The sequence below is a fragment of the Doryrhamphus excisus genome, linkage group LG10, assembly GCF_037039965.1.
Source record: "Doryrhamphus excisus strain RoL-2023G ecotype Guam linkage group LG10, RoL_Dexc_Guam_v1.1, whole genome shotgun sequence".
Lineage (NCBI taxonomy): Eukaryota > Metazoa > Chordata > Actinopteri > Syngnathiformes > Syngnathidae > Doryrhamphus > Doryrhamphus excisus.
Window position 1 is genome coordinate 6,608,267 of NC_136366.1, and position 23,831 is coordinate 6,632,097.

Sequence of the window (23,831 nt, forward strand, 5' to 3'; positions counted from 1 at the left end):
AGCTTTTGGTTTGGGACTTTGACTTGTGGGAAAGCATCTTCCAGTTTTGCAGAGATTTTTGCTTGATGGTGGCCAATATGGCCGAACACCCTTGAGCTAGCGGGTGTCAATGCAACTTTAATTTACGGCATAGATGATAGGCGGGACTTAAACACCTGAGAAATACGCATGGAATGACTTTATCATGGCATCATGGTAGATTTCAAAATGGTCCAGTGAAAAAGTGGCACCCAGTCCCAGTCACCCAAAGGTTGAATGCGGAGGGTGATAATATTTCCAAGACCGCCATTCCTGCTCCGATACGATAATGGTCGGATCTGATTGAGTCACTTTAGTTGTTAGCAAGCGGTTTGCATAGTTTGTGTCTAGCAGCCTGGACTCCCGATGCTATCCTGGTGGCATTCCAACGTCCATTAGCAGGGATCAGGCTCGGCCTTCGCAGCGCACCTGTCACTGATATTGATGCTAAATAATGGCGGCTCCACCAGATGCTACTATTAATACCACAAAGGTGCCAATGTCACCGGAGCGCTCATCATACCATTTGCCCCCCCCCCCCCTCCAAGCACGAGCCCGCCATTTTCACGACTAGGATTAGGACCTTCTTGCGTCATATTACGTGTTCTTCAAGGCTTGCTGTAACAATGCTTTTCACGGCGGTCCAACCTTGTTTGGTTTTAAACTCCCACCGGATCTTGTGGCATCCCGAGTATAAAACACTGTAGGAGTTGCTGGCACGAGCATGGTTCAGGCATTAATAAAGGAATTGGAATACAGTATGGTATATACAGTAGCATCCCCACTGCTGTGGACTGCAGTGGAACAACACATCTCATAGCTAGGGAATATATTACGTAAGACTAGATGCTTTGTGCATCCAAGTTTTAAGACATCAACATGACACAGTTCAACAACAACCAAGTCTGGCTTTCAGAGTTCCAATTCCCGCCTTCTGACCAAAATTAGCCCCCCAAGACGCCATTTAAAAAGCCAGCATTTCAGGAAAGGCTGCAAACATTAAACAGCATCAAATCACCTGTGAAGAAATAGACAAACGCTAATGTTGGCGTTTCGAAAGAAATAGTGCCTCATTATGACATATCATATTTTCAACTCTGATCTGCTTGGAAAACGCTCATGTGTAGATCAATATTCATCATCAAAAATCCAGAGACGGTAACAGTCATGTGGAGGACAAGGATAGCCAATCAGGAAGCCAGCTGACTGAAGACGAAAAATAGCAAACAGCAAGAACGCAGAGCTCAAACGATTGAGATTTGGACAACATTCTGGGGCACCTCTCGCAGGTCACTCGTGACACGACATCAGGACATGTTCGATGCCGCAAAAGATGGCCAGTTGTCAGTGGAGACGGTTTGTAGCACGTGGCTTGTTGATTTAGTTGAGTTCTTATGTTGACTAAAGGAGTAGGCTTTAGCTCCCAATTGGTGTCAGCGCAGTAAAGACAAAGAATGCACACCTGAGTGAGAAATGTAGAAAAAACAAGGTGTTCCCAAGCAGAAACCTGTGAGAAAAAGCCATCAGTCATCTGCACGTCTAAAGGAAAAGAATCTTATGGGCCCTTCAGTGTTTAAAATATTGCTTTTTATGTTTTACACCATGTATAAGGGCAGAAATATGTTTGTCTTCTTCTGGGAATATTGCATTCATCCAGAGGATTTTAAAGTAAAGAAGGGTAATTAAAAGCTAGGTATGAATATTTTCCATAAGGTGTAGATTAGGAATCCTAGTTAAACATTTTAATGACATAAAGCAGAGATTTATTCTCAGGCACTCATTGATGTGCCAAATAGTTAGCATTCGCGTTTTGTGACAGCGCTAGTAGCGTGTGCAGATTAAAAGCGGGTCACATTAAATGAATATTGAAAGCTCATTTTGAAGTATCAGGTAAGGCGGAGCGGCCATAATCCCCGAGGAAGCTCGGAGGAGGTGGCAAGGTAATTAGCTGAAACTTCCACATAGAACTACAACTACACTAGCATACCCGATGAGTTTTATCGGACATTCAAGATGAAGAACAAAGACCTGATGGACAGCCGTGATCACAAAGAAAAGCAGAGTTAAGGCTAGCAAGGAACTGCAGATTCAAGCTTTGATGACATCACAGACTTCCATGCTAACAGAGATGCTGTGTGGCAAAAATACGCTATGAACACCCATACGGTACGCTAACCAGGAAATGTACGCCAGCTTCCATTGTACGGATTTGTACAGGATTTATTCCTGCAGGCCAACAACTCTACAGATGTTAGCGGACGTCACGCGCCACTTAGCAGGCCCTGCCTCTTTAAGGCCCATAGTGTCCCAGATATCGCATAGAACACGGCATATGATACTGCATAAACATATTTGGATTTTTATGATTGGAAATGCTTCATTTTAGGTTCAAATTTCTGCACCTTTGGACTCTGGAAAGAAAGGCCCTGGTGTCTACGTGTTTACCTTTTTAAACACGTTTTTCAAGAGTCTAAGCCTGGGGGGGGGCACCAACGTTTTTTCTCGAGCGCTACTTCTCCAAAACAAAGAACAAAAGAACAAACGCTGGCTGCTTTAGATTTCTGAACAATTTCTTTCTCGTGTCGACAATTCATTAAGCGGGCTTGCGAGCACCTCATGTGGTCGTAAGGGGGCGGGTACCATGTTGGCGACTCCTACTCTACTTTTATTGTCATTTTGTTTCTGCATTCACCTGCCACGAGCTGGCTTTGGATTAAGATGGCTGATCCGTAGACTACAACGTGGATCGACGTTGGGACTCGATCAGGCTGGGTCGCCTGGGCAAGGCTGTATGATCACCGAGAACGTGGCTCAGTGATCCATGAGAGTTTGTTGCTTGCCAATGCAGTAAAACTCATTTGCAACCATCTGAAGTACCACAATGGTTTCAGCGGCGTTGCAGGGAGTTAGCTACAAGCTAACGTAGATGAAGCTACTGACTTCGAATGAACGTTGATATTTACAGAAAAACACCAGGACCACGGATGCCGTGCATGGACGGGTTTATCTCCTGGTTTGGGAGCACGCAATGAAAGAATGAAGATGGCGCTAATCATCGCTAGCCGGTGAAGGGCTATGGAGGGGGGGCGGGGAGCTTTTAGGCTGGTGTGGACAGAGCTATTTTTATCTGGACTCCATAATGACAGCTGTCATCCTCACAAGAGTCTGGGAGACGTGCAACCTGCATTTTCCATCACAGCAAACTTGAGGATTAAGAAGATTACGTTGGTTCCGTTTGAGGTATTATGCAAATACATTTTTTAAAAGTGTCATACATGCAGAGTGGGCGCAGATAATCTCCTAAAATCATCCACACGGAGAGAAGCTATCACAGACTGCAGTTCCACGAGAAAGAACATACATCCAATGATGGCGTCTCCAAAATAAAGCATCTCCATCAGTGATTCACGGCCAATCGCTTTATTTGATATTCCTTTGGCTCCAGTCTATTTGTGTCGGGTTTAAACTGTCGGGGAATTTCAACATTTTGGGCAGGTGGTGCATTCAGGTCACATAATGACCCCGACATTCCAGAGCTGAGACCTCGGCTATGCATCTTGGGTGGGGCGCTAAAGATGGTGCGGACGCAAGATGGGCAGGCAGCGACAGACAAATGGCGTGACTCATTATGGAGATCGTAAAAAAAAAAACAATCAGGACTCTGACAGCCAATTAAAGGATAACATCAAATTGATTTTTTTTAGGATGTCAAGCAATCAACATATTTATTTCCATGTAAAAATATATAACTTGTTACAGAAAGTGAAAATATATATGTTCCATAACATTCCTCAAACACCAAATATTTGGCCGATAATCTGAAGTATGTATTTTTTCTGGAAATGTTTTGTAATTGCCAAAATTCTACTGAAACTACAAGTCATTAAAATGGCCATATTGGGACTTGTCCTCCCCTACAAGGCATATTCACTGAGCTGTTATGAAGAGGATGGTTCTTACCTTCCAAGATGCTTTAACCAGGTCAGACTTTAACCAGGTCACACAAACACTTCCTGAAATCAGATGGGCGTGGCCAATGTCCGAAATATTTCTATTTATAAACTCAGTCTAATAATCAATTATTTAGTTATTAAACAGGTTCTCTCAACTCATGTTGGACTTTTTCTGGGTGTGCCTTTTCATGATTGCGACTGACTTCTACTTTCTCTTCCAAGCATCCTCAAAGGAACATTAGAACAGAAAGCCAACTAGCATGTTGCACTAGCTTCTCCAACCGGCAAATGTTTGGGAACTTGTTCTGGAAGAAATGAAAGAAGAAGAAAGGAAGTTATTGAATGGGAAGAGTGAGCAGGCCTGAGCGAATGCAGTGGAATGTCATGGCGCCTTCGTCTCCACGATGAATGCCGACCGTCTGCATTGACATTTCTAGATAAACACTTTTGAAATGACATGTTAAAAATATTGACGTGCATAGATGTGGATTCTTTTTCTGTATTTCTGGAAAAATGCCTCCAAAGCTAGGCAGACCTGTGCTGTGATATACAGCATATTTAAAATGACAACGTTTAACAAAAGGAATAAGCAGAAGCACTTTAAGACAGAAGCGTTTGAACCGGTACAGGTCTGAAACTCTTCTGTCTTACAATATGGTGATGGGGGCTTACAGAAGAACACCAAGCTAAAAACAGCCTGCGAGAGAGAGAGAGAGAGATAGAATTATTATCATTTGTGTCAGTTGTGCTCACTTCAGAGTGCATTCCAGTGGAACACAGCCTGGGGAAGATGGCGACCACGTGACAGAAAACATAAAGAGGCAAAAGAGATAAAGGGAGATGACGGGTGTAAAATCCTGTGGCCCACACGGCTTTTAAATATAAACATTTGATTAAAAGCCCCATATTATAGTATTTATCAACAATTTAGACTACTGTACATACACTGCAACGCTATCTTAGCTTATTTTTTCAGGATGTGTATTTTTATATTTTTATAAAGCCGTCTTTTGAGAGGCGTGCGTGTCACATGCACCATCATCTCCATGAGGAAGCTGGTTTTCCCTTCATGATGTCATGCAAACCCAACTTAAAAAGTGACTGTGTACGCTCTCAAAGGGGGAGAAAAGTGAAGGGGGTGCTTTGCTTTTCCCCCCTCAGGTTTGCTGCACTGAAATAGATATGACTTTAAACGTCCATTTTGCATAACAGGGGATGTTTAATGGGAAAGAACATAGACCAGGATAAGTAGAGGCTTATGAGAAGTGATGCCAAGCAGGACAAGTGTACTTACTGGTTTGTGGCGCCAAAGGTGTTTCCAGAGAAGCCTACAAACACAAGGACATGGTAATATTAGACTTGAGACTGACACCAGGAAGGAAGATGGAAGGAGTGCCTGAAGTACCTCCTGCTTGTGGCTGCTGTCCAAAGCCAGAGAAGCCGCTAGGCTGACCTCCGAAGCCAGGACCCTGCTGGGCCAAGCTTCCAAATGATGGTGCGCTCTGGTTGGCTAGAGCGCCAAAAGATGGCGCCGAAGGAGGCGAGGCGAAACTAAGGTGTTGAGAAGACGAAGAGGAAGGTCAAACAGAGTGATTCTGAGTGTAATATTGTACAGGAAATGTCGTCATCCCTTCCACTGCTTGGAGAAAAGGGGGCTGATGAGATATAATAAGTCTTCTAAGCCTGGATTAAAGCCGCCATTTACTTGGGATAATGATACAACTTGTATTTAGCGCCTTTTCACAAACAATACTAGCAAGGCAGAAGGTGTCAGATGGTGCAAGTGAGTGGTGTGGAGGAGGGGGATTGGGAAAGCCAGGGTTTAAAAGGTAATCCCTTCCGCAGGACCCGTTTCTCGGCCACTCAGCAGCCGACGCATTCGCCAATATGACAAACCCAGGGAGTGGGACAGGAAGTGAGACGATTTAATCTGCAGCCGGCGTGATCCCGCAGTGGGATTATCAGAGGGGAATAATCTAGTCCAGCACAAATTTGGCTGCTGGGATTGCATTGCATTTTTAAATTCTCTTGGTTTCCTGTTTGCCTCGGAAAACTTGAGATGCGTAGATGTACACAACCACATGTCAAGACATTTCCATGCTTGGAAATGCTTAATTTTGGCAAAAAAAATACACACAATTTGTAAATTTTTGGACTAATAATAGGCTGTCGTCATGGTTTATTCAGTGTTGGGAGTAAGGGGGCGATGCTCGAACCGAGATGTAGCAGGAGACGACGCCATCTAAAATTTTTGAAGTGAAGATGCTTTAGGACACGGGTCTCAAACATGCAGCCCGTGGGCCAAATGTGGCCCGCAGGACACTAGTTTGAGGCCCCCGTTTTGATATGAAAGTTTAATGTTAGTGCAGCCCGCGCAAGTTTGATATGGATGCTGTATGGTATCATGTACCCAGAAAAAATTATTACGTTTGATTAATGTTCATGTTAAAGGTTAAATAACTGTTAATAGTTATCCTCCCTATCCGTGTGGAAGTGGTACGTTTTTGGCTATTTAAGTTTAAAGGAAATAACTTGAAGGCTACCGTTTAGGTCGCTAGCTCTCTAGTTTGCGAGTTAGCATGTGTCTCAAGACCCTGCAGTTGCGCAATATGTTGTAAATAAAAAGAGTATAAATGTGACTATAGTCGTGTTTTGTCATGTCTACAGGGCTCTAATAATGCTTTGTTCATTTTAATCTGAAAAAATAATTTGTCTACCCACCAACTATATGTGGTTTCTTAAGTTTTTATTATTTGCTGTTTTATTATTATGATTATATTTATTTATTACTGATTGATTGATTTTCTTTATTATTGATTTGTTTATTTATTTTTCATCTTATTTTGTGCAGAAAAATAAAAATTAAGATATTTGAGAACAGTGGAATGTTTTATCAGAGCTTTTCTTGTAGAAAATCGGAACCAAAGCACTGAAAAACTTTGTATATGTGTTTTGTTTTTTTTTGAAAACCTGATGCGGCCCAGCCTTGCCCAGACCCTACCTCCAGTGGCCCCCAGGTAAATTGAGTTTGAGACCCCTGCTTTAGGATGAACTCAAAGTTCAGAGTCCGGTTGCATCAATTCCAGCGTTGAGGAAAACAATGTAAGTGCTGTGGTGTCAGCGTAGTCCTTATTCCTCTTACCCAAATCCACCCATGTTGGAAGCCGCTGTTCCCTCTCCAAACACTTTCCCGGCTGAGGACCCCATGGCGTTGCTGAAGGAGGGACTGGCGCCAAATGATGTAGGGGCGCCAAATGATGGGGATGCACCGAAAGCCGGCGGGCTCCCAAACACCGGTGCACTGCCAAAACCACCTGAATTAGGACACAGATACAGTATGAAGCTGGTTCCATGATGCAGACCACAAAAGACGATCACATGGATCTAATAGTTGAGCTGAGGCATGTTGATGTGTAAGTGACACGCTGCATTACAGCATTCGGCTTGTGTTGTGTACGGCAACAACAAACTGGCAGCTTGGCAGCGACTCGCGCCATGAAATGTGGGAGTCACGGGGGCTGGTAACAGGGTGTGCTGAAATTACAGCCCGCCTACCAGCATGCCCCAATAAATAATTGATTGCTCTAATGTAACAAGATTACACTGCCTGCATGTACGAGAGTGATAGGGCATTGGCGTGTGGTTGGGGGTGTTATGATCTAATATCCCGCTGAATATAGACGGCCCTTAAGAGGGCTGATACCAACAATGGGCTTGACAGATAAAAGCATGAACAGATAGGACCTCCTTACATTTTAAATAACATTATTGTACTGCTACTCAGGCTAAGTATGCTGGCTTGGAGCTATAAGGCAGATAATCATTAAAACTGCTCAAGTGGAGGACTGACTGCAAAGAAGGCAGTAAATGTAGCATGAATGCTCAAACATAGCAATACTTGCTGTCGCTACCAAGCGTAAACAAGAAACAACTTATTCTTTCGCATTTGACTATTCGCTGAATTGAACCAAATGCAACACTGAACACTGACTCCAAATGTGTAGCTTGTAGATATTCACATAAGTTTAACTCAGTTTAACTCATTTCTATTGTATTTTAGATCTTTCCAGTTATTAAACAGCTTTTGAGTTGAACCTGGTTGAATCTGTGGATGACCAAGCCTCATCAGACAGGAAGTTAGCTTCCCAGTTTACCCCTCCTCTCTCCTCTCTCCATTGACTTGCTCCAATTTCAATTGTTCAATGAGTAATAAAGTCACACAGACTCAATTACTGTGAAAATATATTTTCTCCATAAAATAATGAATGATCATTACCAAGATGTGCACAGATCTTTGTTCCTCCTTCAATGCGTTTGGCAGCAAGTATAATACATACGCAAAATGATTTCATAATGTGTTATCCAACAGCAGTCTGACAAGAACGTCAGAATCACCCTCTTCATGCTGGGCTGGGATGAGGAGATAAGGCCACTTGCTGATAAAAGCAGAGGAAATGTTAAGAGCTGGTGGCGAGTGAGATGGCGGGTGTATGGCTATGTATGGCTACGTATGGCTATGCACTTTATGTGCACACGAGCACTGAAATTTGGGCACTTTGCTGCAGAAAACCTGCCCCAAAAGTGAATTCACTGAATTGAATTCAGGCACAAATGTATATAAAAACACAAATTTAATAAAGCAAAATGATGTATATGTATAGGATACAGTGCAGAAAGACTACTTACCTTGTTTTGTTGGAGAGGAGAAGGAGCCAAAGCCCTGGGATGCAACACTGCCCCCACCTGAGCTGAAGGTCCCGCTGGGTTTCTGCTCTCCAAAGGAGGACTGAGCAAACCCGGTGGGTTTGGCTGCAGTACTACCAAAGAGAGTGTTGGCACCTGCAGGTCATTGATTGACAGGTCATTCGCTGTGCAGTGGAGCAGGCAGAAGGCTGTACAGAGCTGATGAAAGACTTGGGCTCAACTCAGAATAAGGGACTGATCTTTGGCTTTTGTGATGCCAAAGCCATCGGGAACTAGTAAAGGCAAACAGGAAAACTATGATGATAACCATAGAGCAGGCAGTGGAACTTCCCGAAATAATCTGGCTGTTCAGTAATGGATACTTTTGACTTGGTTTTTCCTTTTACTTTTAACATAGTGGCAATGTTTCTTTATTCTTGTTCTACATGAATAACTACTCTTAAAGGATTGCCTATCTGACTGGAACAGATTGATACACATAGTATGATTTAAAATAGAAATGAGAACATTCCCAACAAAGGAATGCAGGAATAGCCATGTGCTGCCGTCTCCCCCCCGATTTAGCCTACCTGTCTGTGCCGGCTGGCCGAAGCCTCCAGAGGAAGCAGTGGGACCGAATGGATTCTTGTTGGCAGATTCTTCACTCGGCTTGCCTCCCAGGCCGCTGAACAGTCCGCCACCGGGTGAGGCTGCGTTTGTGGAAGTCGAACCAAATAGGCCGCTGCCAACCGACTGCTGAGGCTGAAAGAAGCGCTTACTGTGCAGTACATCCCAATATGTATAGCCTTGTTGTGTCAATTAAACAAGAACATATAATACCCGTCCAAATACGCTCCCGGGGTTGGACTGTTGGCCAAATCCAGATGAAGGGGAGGAGCCAAAAGCTGTAGGACAGAAAATGGGTTTGGAATTGATGGAATCCTTAAGAATTCATTCAAAAGTGATTGAATTGTCCCCCACCTGATTGCTGACCAAAGGTGAATCCTGTTGATGAGGATGTGGTGGTGTTGCTCCCAAACAGCGCCCCTTGTCCAAATCCGTAGCTTTGTCCGAATGCAGAGGTTGTGCTTTGTCCAAACAGCCCTGTTCCGGAGCTGCTGGACGTCTGGGCGTTTGCATTTGTGCCGAAGGAAAAGGAACTGGCATTGCTACTGGTGGATGCTCCGAAGAGACCACCTCCTGTGGTGGCGCTGCTAGAGCTTGCTCCAAATGCAGACTGTCCGAAAGAGAAGCCACCTGATGTTCCCGTGTTACTGGCAGGCTGGCCGAAGCCGCCCGACTGCCCAAAAACAGACTTGCCAAAACCGCTTTCAGTTGATGCACTGAAAGCAGATGAACCAAAACCTGTGGGAGGTTGGGCTGAGGGGGCTGTCGAGGATGGAGGGACTGTGGCAGGTTGCCCAAACACAGTGCTCGCAGCAGGAGCAGCAGCAGGGGCAGGAGTCGCTGTGGTGGTGACTGTTGTGATGTTAGCGACGGGAAAAGCAGGCGTGCCGGTCGCAGGGACAGCGGTGACAGCAGGAGAGCTGCTTTCTGTAGCCGCAGGCTGAGTGAAGATGGAGCCGGGCCTCTCAGAGGTGGCCGCCTGGAAGGCTGGTGGAGCTACTTGCAGGACAGGAACCACAGGAGCAGTGGGGGCAGAAGCAGGGGCCACAGGGGCGGTAGATGCGGCATCTGCGGTGGCTTCTGCAGTGCCGACTGGAGCCGGTGGCTCAGTTGCTGTGGGCGCAACAGGAACACTTGTGGCCAAAACGGGTGCTTTCACCGCGGATGCACTTTCTGAGCTGGTTGCCTCCAACGGAGGCTTTGCAGGTTCTAAAGGTGCAATGCCCTCAACAGAAGGTTCAGGAGGAAGCTCTGAGACGGGTTCTGAAGCTTGTGTGGGTGGTTTAGCGTCTTCTGGTGGCTCCGTGGGGGCTGCAAGGAGACTGCCAAAAGACGTGTGCAATCCTGAGGCGGGTGTGTTTGCCGTCGTCACACAGAAGGTCAGCTTGGGTGTCGTTTCGGGAGGTTTGAACAAACTCCCTTGCCCCTTAGACAAGTCGGTTCCAAGGGAATCACCAGCAGACTTTCGATCTGCACCGAAGCTAAACTGTGCCGCTCCTTTGCCAATTCCAGTGCCACCAAAGGTAAAGGCAGTGTTACCAGAGGTGGGTTTGGTGGTGGCATCTACAGCTTCTTCTCCTTGGCCCACACGAAGCCCAGAGAAACTGCCCAAAGTTTCTCCTCCGGTTGTTTTAGGAGGTTGAGGGTCTATCCTGGCAGTGGCAAGGACAGGTACATGTGCTTCTGTTGTGGTGTTTGGAGGCTGTGTGGTTGATATGGTAGCAAGGACAGGTGGAGTGAACAACATCTTGCCATTCCCACCAAAGGAGAGCTCACTTGCATCTTTCACTGAAGAGACGTGAAGAAATCAGCATAAGATAAACACAACAACATACTGTGTATGAATATATGGACCTCTTTACCTTGTGGTAGCCCAGCTCCTGGTGTGACTGAAGTGAAACTAAAGTTTGAGGGGCTGCAAAACAACATCATCACATTTTGTTTTGTTATTTATATAAACTAAAGAAAAAAAATCACGTATTTTCATGGTGTGAAGAAATATAAACTTACGTTGAAGTGAAAGAGAAAGCTTTGCTCATATTCGATTCAGCTGAGCTAGCAGGAGCGCCAGAGGTGTCAGCTTTGGCAGACTGACCTAAAGGGCAGATGAAAAATCAATGTATTATTATAACATCAGGTCAAGACTTGCTGGTAAGAAAAAAATAGGCCAAAGGCTCACCGAATGTGAAGCCTGCTGATGGAGCGCTGGAGCTTTCAGCAGATGTTTTCTGCACACTTTGGGATGGATTCTGCAGACAACAATGACATTAGATATGATCAAGTGATATCGTGAATACATTGGTATGGTCATTAAATGACATTTGTGGCGCCCCACCTAAGTGGTGTGCTCAAAACGTTTTGGAAGGCATGCTAGCATACATGTAACACATACATGCTGAAAATGTTATACTCGTTAGACAAGGTCAAGCGTCTGACTGACGTTTGCTTAATGGTGGTCATGTTTTTTTTTTTTTTTTTACAGACATGTGCCCATAAAAGGTGTGTACTAAATTCTGTGCTGATTCCGCTAAACACTCTAAGGTTACAAGTGGCTGTTTTGTAGAGTGCATCGATCCGTGTAAGACCATTCCAGGTCAACACAATTCATGGGGCCACACTTGTGAGTGGAATTGATAATAGCACAACCATGTATTCTATTTGTCAAAAAATAGGCAACATAGTGTCTGTCTGCCCCCCTGTTATAAGAGATGATTCTCACGCGTTTGGGCTGGGTGGCAAGAGAAGTGGGAACCTGCAGAGTCACAGATGCTGGGTCTGGTGTGGATGAGCTGTGAACGAGAAAATAAACAGGCAGATGGGAGTCTTTTTGTGCTTTTGTGCAATTACAATTTGGGACAAAAATTGGAATAAACTGGCTAAAACATATTGTCAGTGTGATGGATGGAGAGGGGGTCTGAGTTCATGCTAAACCTGGTGACACAATGCACTTTGCTTATTTGCTACTACTATGACAACCTCAATTTGGTGCAACCACCAACGGGCGGAATGACTCGACAGAATATCAAGCAGAGAAAGGTGAGCACAGGCCTGAGGTGGAATGAATAAAAGGTCTGGGTTGCAAGATTTTGTATTCGCATTGTGCATAGTTAACAAGAAAAATGCATGGTCACAGACATCCCACAATGTACATTGTACACAAAGTATGGGATGCTATCAGTTACAAGTCCTGGCCAAGGTCAAGGCAGACTGGCTACTCACTATCAGGCATGCATCCAAATAGATACAAGGCATGATGCAGCACGATGAATATTACATAACAGGCTTCAAGACCTGCAGGACACTCTGCCGACTGTATGTTTATGTATTGAGGAAAGCCAATGAGTTTGTCTATGATGCTAAGATGACACATTTCTGTCTACAGTCTGTAGAAGCACACATACAATTAGTGCAAACTGCTTCAATGGAGATTTTATTCTCTTAGAAAGGAGGATACCTGATAACCACAGGAGCCGACACAGGAGGCCCCTTTTCCTTCAGCTCCTGAACGTTGACCACCTGGGGCACGGTTTTCAAGGTGGACTCAGTCAAGGAAGTGCTGACGACAGCTGCAGCATCAACAGAGCATACGCAGGAGGAGGAGTCAATGTGGAGTACGGCCAACAACTGAACACGAACGCATTTCGACACCAAGATACTGAGGCTGAAAGCTGGTTGTGAAGGGCACAGACTATTTTAGTGTGGAGGACTGTCTCCACCTGGTGACTATCACAGGTATTGCAACAGCTTTTTACAGCGATTGATTACACCTTTCGTTCATTTTCAAACTCGACTGAAAGTATTCAAGTATTCAAGCGGGCAAGAGAGGAGCATAGATTGGTCTTACCAGTCTTCTGATTAGCCATCAGTCTGCGCAAGGCAGCTGTGGCGGCAGCTTGCTGGGCCGGGATGGTGACTGGTGCGGTCCTCTCCACCGGCGGGGCACCATGTTTGACTGTCTTTGTGGCGAGGGCAGTGCTGTCAGCTCCACTGAGGTTGATCTTATTGGCTGGAACTGAAATGATTGGCTCAAAAATGAGTCCCCCGGAACAAATTTCACCGGTAAGTTCACTTACCAGGGCTGGGAATAGGGCTCAGTCCAAAGCCCATGCCCGGCACCGCCTGCATTTTGCTTAAAGGTGTGGACTGGATGGCTCCAAAGCCCGGCTGGATGGATGGGGTCCTCACCACGGTAGGGTGGCGAGGGAATGCTGGGGTGTCGGCGGTCATGGGGAGGCGCTCTGGCTGCAGTTCTTCCTCTTCCTCCACCTCCAAGTGAGGCAGGAGAGGCGGCTCCAATGACTGTGAGAGTGAGGAGGTGGAGCTCACATCGTCCAGGTCCTCGTAGTACTTGGGCGACAGGAAGGCAGAGCGGGACAGGTTGGCTTGAAGAGAGTAAAGAACATTTTATTGACCTGGTCTGATTCATCAATAAGGTTGTAAGTATTTTTAGCAGTACCTGGTGCCGTTGATCGAACAGGAGCCATGTGCCCCTTGGAGAGGAAATTGCGCAACTGTGATTGTTTGACTGGCGATATCTTGACTGGAAGATAAAATGCATCTTTTGTCAGTTATACAACATGCACAGTAACGACTTAGCCAGAAAATCTCATGTATTTGCTGGATGCCTGGGGTCTAACAAATGCAAACAGCAGCGTGGTTAAAAAAAAAACAACCAAAAATAAAGCATTGACAGCTGTGGCTGTAGGGCTGTAGGCAACCTCCTGACCTAGTTATCAACTCAACAAGATGGCAGTATTTTTATTCGTATAGGTGGTCAGCATCCAGCAGCTTCAGCCGCTTCTGTATGCACTTTAAAATGTCAGTTGCGGTGCGAGGCTCACGTGTGTTACACTCACTATCCTGTTGTTGGTATTAGCAGTTTGAGACTTGCCAGACCACATGGTCCAAGACAGATACATCTACCATTCAACTTTCTCATGCATTCCAAATCATTACTAGAGTTTTAAAAATGGCATTGTCATATACAGTCGTACCTCACACCATCATGGTTCAAACATCGCTCGCTCACGCTATCACAGCTTTTCAAAAAGTTATTTCATAAAAGAACACCGTTTCGTTGTTGACTAAGGCCCATTATTAGCCCCCCAAAAATAAATATTTAAGCAAATGTTAGGTATTCTTGACCTAAACTAAGCATTTAAGCATGAAAATGTTAAGTTTAAGGCAATTCAAGACAATGATTAGCTGTAGTCTACACTGGCCACTAGGTGTCACTAGTGACACGCATGATTTATCTCATCTACAGTCAACAGTCATCATCAGCATCACCACATGACATCACTTCCTGTCCACATGGCTGAAAGACATTGAAACACACACGAGCGTTCTTATGAGTCTTATTTTCTCTGATTACATCTACTATATTGGGGAATATGTGTGAAAGGGTGACTATAGGGGTTTTAACGCCACTTGTTGGGTAGGTTGACAACCCATCGGTAATTACAGCGTTTACGGTATGCACATCTTGCTACCTGGAGATGGGCTTTTGGCCTTAGAAGGGGTCGCATCCAGTCTGGCCTTCAGCAGTGCCTCCCTTAAGCTGTCGAGCTCACTTTCCATACTGCCAAAAGACAAACAATGTGAAGGTGCCAACTTTTCCGTTTGTCGTCTTTACCAACACCCACCCTGCTGACGTTGCTGCAGCGGAGTTACGACATGCAGCAGGAGTGTCCGTCTTGTAGAGGTGCAAGGAGGTCAGCTCCCTGACCAGCTGATCCAGCCTGTTCTTCTGCTGATTGATGATGAAGAGGTTGTTGGCCAGTGTGTTGAACAAGCCTTCACGCCCGGGCACCACCATGTGCCTGTGAGGACAGATGACTTCAAAAGGACCGAAACAGACAAAGCTTTCTCAACTAGATTTGGCTATACTTCTTTTTCTTCTTTATCTCCAAGTGTTTCTCCCACTCCACATCCAGAACGCCGTTGACATCCTCCACGGCAAAAGTAACATACTGGTACAGCCTGCGAATCTCCTGTACAGGTAGAGGAAGTGAAAATAGTCACCATTGCAGCATTTCACGGCGCCGTTTCATTGACTCAGTACGCCTCATGTGTGCTTACCTTGAGCTGCTCCTCACTGCGTGGGTCCAAGGGTCTTTTGTACAGCAGTTGTCTGTAATTGCGCTCTGTGCTGAGGTCATTACGGGACTTGGCTTCCTCAACTCCAGAAAAGCCCTCCAGCACAGTCGTCTTCAGGGTTCCAATGTCGCCATGCAAAGACTGGAGACATGCAGAAGCCATCAAGAGCGTCAAAGCACCAGAGGGAAAAGTGTCAACATCCATATCAACATAGAATCAGGAAGGCATTACCTCTGTTGTTTCCTTAATCTCCAAGTTGAAAATGTTAAGGCTTTCTGACTCTTTCCTTAGGTCCTTCATCTCCTCGTTAGTTCCAACTTTAAAGTCTGCTGTTGAACTCCGCACTTTGAGATTGTCCAGTTCCTTTTGAAAGTGTGTAATCTGAAAGGAGAAAAAAAAGACACGCTTACATTTACAGCAGAGTTCCCTGATCAAAGTCAGGTAAAGCTCACCTCTTCCAGGATACCCATCATAATAGGATCAGATTCTTTCTTTGGTTGAGGTTGCTTCTCCACAGCCTTCACTGCCACAGCCGCCTGTGACATAATAAAGTACCTCAATTTAAAGCCAAATTACAGTTCAATACTGTGCAGCCGTGCTAAGGTGCAACCCAACTGCATAATGTAAACAAAAGCCACCACAAGGAGCACTATTCCACAGTTGCTAATAATACGTAATTGGACCTGGGGCGTTTGGAAGCGGCCCTGGGGAGTTGGAGCTGGAGCTGCTTTTTGGACTGCTGCAGTTGGTGTGCTGTTTTGAACTGGACGTACAGGAGCTGGAATGAAGTGTGACAATAACAAATTACAATCCAGGCAATGAGACGAGGAGCACATGAATGAACATAGGAATCGTGCTTACTTGACACTGCCGCTGTCTTGGCAGTGGCAGCAGCGGCGGCGGCGGCGGCGACCAGAGTAGGGGCGCTCTGGCTGCTGCCGCCACTGGCAACAGAACTTTTGGCCGGGGACGTCGTGAAGGAGAAAGACGGTGTGGATGCTGCGGCAGCTTCGACAGCTGAAAATCTTGGAGAGAAAGACAACAACTGTCAAATCTAGAGCTCTAGTTCTAGACCAGTGGTTGTCAATTACTTTCTGTTTTCACCCCCCCCCCAATATGAATTACTATTATCTATTTATCTGTACTGTACAGACTGAACTGAAGCATATTCAAGAGTCTAATTGCATGTTGAGTAGGATAATTCTGTAAAGTACTCCCCGCCTCTCACAGACCCCCTTGACAGTTGACAAAGCCCACCCCACTATTTGACAAGCATTTGAGAAAGCCTTACCTGTCATTCAAATTCAGTTTGACTGTAGGTAAGGACGGAGTTGCAACGCTCTGTGGTGTCGGAGTCACAACTTTATTCGAAGGAGTGCTGAAAGAAAACGCAGAAGGAGCAGAGGGGATGTCGGAGGGAGGCTTGGCGGCAAAAGAGAAGCCGGAGGCCCCGGAGCCGAAAGGTGCGGTTGAGCCAAGGGAGAAGGCAGGAGGGGCAGAGTTGTTATTGGTGGGTGGCACAGAGAAAGAGAAGCCTGAGGATGAGGGGGCGGCTGTGGGAATAACACTGAAGGAGGGAGCAGAAGAAGTCGCAGCCAGGTTTGAGAAGGCTGCCGGGGCAGAAGGGAGGGGGGCAGCGGTCTTGGGTGGCTGCGCTGCCAAAGCACCTAAAAAAATGTAAAAAGGCAAAAGGTATTGACATGTACTTTACTACTTTTACATTTTGCCATAGTGTACAATATAGTGGGCGTCTTGTCCTGTTATTAATACACTGTGTGTGTTCTTATTGCATTTTTACCACAAAACAACATACTGAGCTTGCTAGGTCAGCTACTATGATGTCATCAGGGGTTGACTGTCACCAATGTGAACGCCAAAACACGCTTTTATAGTTTTACATGCAGAACCCAATTCTAAACATATAAATAAACAACCACAAAAGATGAACATAGAAGGTTACCTGTGCTTTTATGGAGGACGTGACATCCCAAAGATCAACACCACAATAATGTCATGTCAGATCATAGCCACAGCAGGACATAGACTGTCCAGAAAAACCCCAAGGAACCCTCCCAATGTTCAAGTCCATTTTGTGGCTTATGTAGATATGTGTATTATTTCTGTCTACCTTACTGTGTGACTATAGGGGTGCTATATCATGTCTAGAAGGCTCCAATATTTACAATGTTGTAAATGAAGAAGGAATCCAATTTTGTGGAAATTCACTTAAACGAGGATTTACTGTAATTGGATGTACATTAGCTGTTTCAGTCAGATCAGACATTCTGGAACTAATTAATGACGCCAACCACGGTTTTATTATCCCCAGTTATCAAGAACTACCATTGAATGGACTTCTTCAACTAATTGTGTTGGATGCTTCCTCACCTGGCTTGGGGAGTCTCTCTCCCTCCACTGTGAGGGCGGTGCAGGCTGAAATCAACTGCTTGACCCCAGCGTTGTGATTAAGCAGTGCAAAAGGGCAGAGCAATCCCTCGGTGGACAGCATGAGCATCGCGGGAGCCGGCGGCAATGTCTTGTCATCACCTTGATAAGAGGTGAAAGATAATTTAAAAGACTGTGTAGTGGATCTTATAAGGTTGTGGCCAGTGAGTGTATATGTAGTGCATTCTGAAAGTACAGTATTAGTTCATGAAAAATAGCATCTCATCTGATTTATAGATTCATCTCAAGTATGAAACTGTAGTCTGAAAGCTGAGTTGAGTTACAGGGCAAACATGGAGGAGCTCATCAGCATTCCGCAGCGGGAATGTCTGAGCTTTCTTGTTTGTTGTCATTCCCGTGCTTGTCTGAGCACCCCCCCCCCCCCCCTCTCCACTGTCTCGTCGCCAATTGGATTTTGATCCAGACGGCAATCATGCCAAGGGTGCCGCACAAATTGCGGGTTCTTTTCATGATGGGACTAGACGGCGTACGTGAATGTCTAGTGCGCATACACAAAAAAAAGTGTGCTGAGAGAGAGAAGCTTATTATTATTCCCTGGGCGAGCTCTGTAGAGCACTGCAGTTAATGCTGCGAGCACAACGAGAAAACTGATAGACTTCTGCTCTCGCTTGTTATTGTGTGTTGTACGTGATGTGCTTTTGAGACACACACACACACACACACACACACTCGGTGGTCCCAACATTAAGCCCTGCTAGCGCCAGTTCCCATGACATCAAATAAATGATCAAACCTTTGGCATTTACAAAGTTACACATTTTTTTGATTGACAGGCATCCAACAATATTGAGGAACCTCCAAAGTCAAACTGCAGTTTACCTTAAAGCTTGCTGGTACATGTGTAGAAAAGCTTTTAGAATGGAAACAGTTGGACCCTGGAATCTTCAGTATGACCGTATGGACCCAAATATAAGACGATTCTCAATATAAGGCGACCACGTGTGTCGACCACGACCACGTGTGCCACGGCCAAACAACAAAGCCGACTCTGAAATACGGCATGAATGTAAGAGCAGTATGCAAGCAGAATAGCTGAAGCCGTGCTAATATGGCACAGAAATGTGCTTTACATGCGTTTAAGTGTTTATATATCAGCTTCTACTAAGAAAAACGGCCATAACGGTAGTCTGCTAATGTTAGCATGCTATCAATGCCAACATGCTAACATTTGCATGCAACTTCTAGCATGGTAGAGCCAAGTGTCTGTGTATGTTAATGTGCACGAAAATGTCAAAACTACTATGCTAATGTTAGAATGCTAACACTTTGCATGATAGCACTGAGTGTTTATATAAGTTTGTACTTGTAAAAACTGCTACCATGCTAACGTGCCAACTGCTAGCATGCCTACACCTAGCAGGATAGCGCTATGTACGAGCACGAGGAATGCTGCTGTTGTGGCTGTACTCCAGCTAAAACTCAACTCTGAATCTGCGACATCACTTCCTGTCCACAAGTCCCGACGGTGTTTATTGAAGCACAAGAGCATGTGTCTAATGTCTAAAATTGCTTATTTTCTGCTTATATCTATTATACGAGGTAATGTAAGTGTAAAAGGTGACGATAGGGGTGTTATTTCACCTCTACCGGGCTCTAATAATCAAACAAATTGTATTTAGAAAGTCATAAACAAGCTTTTATGCTAACTATAAAAATATTTTGTTTATTAAGATTGAATCCTACTTCACAGGAAATACACTGATCACGGTCGGGTTTGAAAACAATGAACCGGGATAAACAAAGGTTTCCTGTATTTACCAATATTATAAAAACTGGCATATATCAAAAATCAGAGAGTTGCGGCCCCCCTAAAGATTCCATCACTGGGCTCAGAGAAACCACTTCAAGCCTCAGTGAGAAGAATTGCACACCAAAAACCAGCTAGCCAGTCAGGCGGTAAAGCACATTGTCTTACTTATGCGGATCTGCTGATGGCTCGTGTAGTCAATGGCTAATCCGAGGGGCAGCGTGTCCTCGCTTGTCTCAGATACAGGCAGCTCTGCCCTGCTAGCGTCCTCCAGCATCCAGAGCTCCCAGATCTAAAAGTAAAGCAAAAAGTATACCACATATTACACCAATGACCAATAGAATTACCAACAGAAACTACATGAAGCACCTTTTCATCTTGTCCGGCAATGACGCTGACTTCGATGGAAGCAGCCGACGCGGCCAAAATAAGGTTCCTGCACAAAGAAAACAATGTGGAATAAAAAAATAGTGCGCGTCTACATGCTTTCCATTTTGTTTGTTTGGATTGTTACCATTCCTCGATGTGGCTGAGAAAGTAGTGGTGCTGTCGCTCCGTGCAGCAGCCGTACACCGTATCACTAAAGTTCAGGTACTTTGTTTCCACCTTTTCATCCTTCTTCTGGAAAACAAATGTATTTTGTTCCTCTTAGGGAGAGTCATTGTGATAGTTTTTATTTAGCTGATGATCACACGGGATGTGCCTTCAAACATCCGCCATTATATTCAAATACAAATCGGTAGTCGCGTACGGGGATGGTGATCAATACAAGCTCGGGCGGCGTCTCCGGGGAGCCATCGGCAGCGGCGTAAACCACAGCAAAGGAGAAGGTCCTCAACCAAAGCAGGTCAAGAACTGCAACAGCAAAGAGTGAACCCTTTCAAAATAAGACACATACAGCAATACAGATATAGTGTACATAATAAGTAGGTAGGGAACAAGGAAGTAGGTAAGGCTCCAATAAGTAGGTGGCCTCGTAGGGGATTGCTTACCTTTTACTGGGTCATCAGAGGTGTAAAAGTGCGGACATGGGATCACCTTTTTCTCCTCGAGTGCCTTTTTTCGATAAACCATAAAACCAGTCAGGTCAGTCCTAATAGATTGCAGTAGTATTTCTTATCGAGTTGCGTTATTTTCACTTACCGGCGTGTACTGGCTCACGGTGCCATTCATTTTCCCGACAGCAACCTGCTTTCCTTTGGGGCTCCAGCAAACTGCAAAATGGTATAATTGCAGCACAGGAGGGATCAGTGAGGGGACCGTTTCTTAAGAACCCCAGCAGAGGGCACTGTTCATTCCAGGGACACTAAGACATTAGCCACTTATACATGGACCCAAATATTCCAATTCCAAGTTGAGTTATTTGCTCAAACGGAAAGAATGTAACCTTTGTATACACCTCATTCCGAAAGAAAAGTGCCAATCCGAATGAATATATAATCGGATTCACAGGAGTGGAATATTAATTTGCCCAATCCGATTGAGGTATCTTGTACCCGCTCAATCGGAAAGTTGTCATACTGCGTTCTTCTTCGTGGTGTTTTTCTTCTTCTGTTGTTTATTGGCGGTTGGCAAGCAGCTTTTGTGTGCATTAGCGCCATCTGTGGAACAGAATCTAAACCCTTCTATATGCCATTCACAAGTCCAGTTTTATTAAAATAGAAAATAATTCTTCTTAAATTATAAAATATTAACAAAACTGAGCTTTATCTTTTCCTGTTCCCGGGTGCGTTCTTTCAGCGAATGCTGAGATATGACGTAACACGCAGCTCAAGACGTTCTTCGATTAAAAAAAATGGAGGCGAGCAATCGGCACTGGACTGCTGCGGAAAGTTTGTTTTTGATTCAAACTAAATTTCAAGACTGGACAAACGAAAAACTGGCAATACGGAGTTATTCCAACAAGTGAAAGAAAAACTCGAGGAAGTGGTTATCACGTGATGTTGGTGTTTACGCTTTACTGGGCATGCCCCATTGACTATTCTGGTTGATCATAGCGGCGCCTGTAGACACGCGATTGGAATATTCCTTTCCATGTATACCATTGCTTTTGGAAAGGTCATTCGGAAAGAGAAAAAGTCCTCATGTAAACGTGGCTAATGTTCCAATTAATACATTATTATTAATTATGTCATTCAAAATGAATATGAAAGTTAGAAATAAGGTCAATCTTTTCAAGACGAGACATACTGAGTTAAGACAATATTTTAACTGGATTAAGAAAATGTTTGTGTTCTTTGCCATTCAAAAAAAAAAAATTTTATTCATGACTCACTGCACGTGACGCAGCTGGAAGCGGGTAATTGGGCCTGCACATTGACGCTGCTGGTGACGTCCAGGATGGACATACTGCCATCAGACAGACACGCCGCCAACATGGACGCCTGAGCAGGATTCCACTTCAAGTCCTGCACTAAGGTCTCCGGGGGCACGGGCGGCTGCCACACCGCAAATGCTAACTTCTGTAGTCGTGCCTGTAAACGCCGGCCAACAACAACTGTTCATATTCTTACTAAAGTTCCAGTGCTTAAAGACGTTACCTTGTTGACAAAGGTGCGAACGTCATAGAAGGCCATGGACAAAGCGGCGTCCGTAGAGATGCCACACACAGACAACGTGAGCTCATCGCAACTGAGCGCCAAGTGGTGCAACGCCATTTCCACAGTCACCTCCGCCACTGCGGGAATTCCATCAACTAGGACGACACAGACAATCGTTAGATGGACACGTAAATAACCAAGTACGTGGGCAATTCCATACCGATTGTGTTGGAGTTGCCTTCGTGTTTATCAACGGCGAGGATATCCTGCGTGCGGTAAACTTTGAAGGTTCTTCCCATCCCTGCGAATGTTAAACCGAACTTGTTGGAGATGGTGAGCAAACTCGACCTCTCTCTTGGCATTTCTCCAGAAGACTCAAAGACTTTTGCTTTTTTCATTTGACGAAACTGAAAATCCTGGAAAAAAGAAGCAAATAGGGAAGATTTACCACGCGGACCGGAAACGACAGGCCATCTTATATTTGTGTCACTGAAGGTTCCTCCTGTAAACAACACGTCCATGCAATGTTAACATTCACAGCCCAGTGCTTCATGGACGAGTGCATAGAGGTGCTCCTTTAAAGTATGTTTTAAAAGCTTTTTGTCAAATCCGAACTGGCAAAACAGCCAAGTCATTGTGTGCTTAGTTTAAATGCATACGTTTTAGTGCGCAGAAGACACAAGTTTGAAGCAAACGGCACATAGTTAAGTTGTTTTTATGAGTTATGATGGGGATTTGGAGGTAATGCTCATCAATGATTTAGTCTTCAAGCAACTGCCAAGCAGCTGAGTCATATAATTAATAAAATATGAAAATGGAATATGATTTGATACTGAAAACATGATCGCAATCAAAAAAACTAACAAAATCCTAAAGTGGGTTGTCTTGTATTCAGTCAATACGGTTATACCGTAAACACATACAACACATACAGTGCATAACTTAAAAATAATAAATAATATTATTCGATGAAACATAAGCTGCTAATTTGGCATCCAATTAGTGAATACTACTACTTTCCTTTTAATTAAAAACTACCAGACGATGTGAGAGTTGCAGAACTACGTGAAAAGATACAAGTCACTATGCTAGCACTATTAGCTAACTAGCCGGCTGCCACCGCAACTGCATTAATTCTATCTTACTGAGTCGAGTTCAATAAATATGTCTCGGCTACACTTCTTTAACTAATTTAATTAACTAGCACTAAACCGAGTCAGTCAAGACCTTCATGTTCAATAGAGTCCTAAACGGAGACAAACGTCAACAAACATTTAGCTAACCAATGCTACACAGTCATAGCGGCATACATAAGATAAGAGCACGTACCTTCATTTCCCTCTCGGGAGGAGAATCAGTATCGTCACTCATTTTGAAGCAAGTGAGTATTTTTTTAAATTCTATAATAACTTTTTCCTAAGCAAGAATCCAACTTTAATGTCCGCCGGAAGTAAATATCACGGCGCCATGCAGCATCGGACAGCGCTGAGTAGCCTCAGCCTGGAGGAATGGGAGATTCGCGGACGAACGGGATGTTTGAATCCCTTTGAAGTGTAAACGGGAGCCGTTTTTTGAAAAGGTGAGCAAGATGAAAATTAGCACTCATGATATTCTTACCATTTAGTATTGCACATTTTAACTTATATTTGGTTGTGTTCTGTTTTGTTGATATTGTATTGTTTCATTTGTAAACAGTGA

At 44.6% G+C, this 23,831-nt stretch overlaps 1 protein-coding gene across 1 annotated transcript; it reads right to left on the minus strand.

The window, feature by feature from the left end:
• Window positions 1–3,435: 3,435 nt before the first annotated feature.
• nup214 (nucleoporin 214) lies at window positions 3,436–23,649 on the minus strand. The gene is made up of 36 exons (XM_058056045.2): window positions 23,463–23,649; window positions 22,354–22,549; window positions 22,134–22,288; window positions 21,869–22,067; window positions 20,737–20,807; window positions 20,586–20,649; window positions 20,345–20,448; window positions 20,108–20,214; window positions 19,963–20,029; window positions 19,762–19,885; window positions 17,769–17,927; window positions 16,672–17,047; window positions 16,242–16,405; window positions 16,064–16,158; window positions 15,833–15,916; window positions 15,612–15,761; window positions 15,363–15,521; window positions 15,171–15,274; window positions 14,927–15,103; window positions 14,774–14,862; window positions 13,738–13,821; window positions 13,355–13,663; window positions 13,126–13,293; window positions 12,736–12,847; window positions 12,001–12,070; window positions 11,461–11,530; window positions 11,292–11,376; window positions 11,144–11,196; window positions 9,636–11,069; window positions 9,495–9,559; window positions 9,245–9,416; window positions 8,658–8,810; window positions 7,114–7,285; window positions 5,377–5,522; window positions 5,266–5,299; window positions 3,436–4,276 (listed from the first exon to the last, which is right to left on the minus strand). Exons 1-36 carry the CDS (start codon window positions 23,502–23,504, stop codon window positions 4,240–4,242), a joined length of 5,850 nt encoding a protein of 1,949 aa, XP_057912028.2. The 5' UTR covers window positions 23,505–23,649; the 3' UTR covers window positions 3,436–4,239.
• Between the last annotated feature and the right edge of the window lie 182 nt (window positions 23,650–23,831).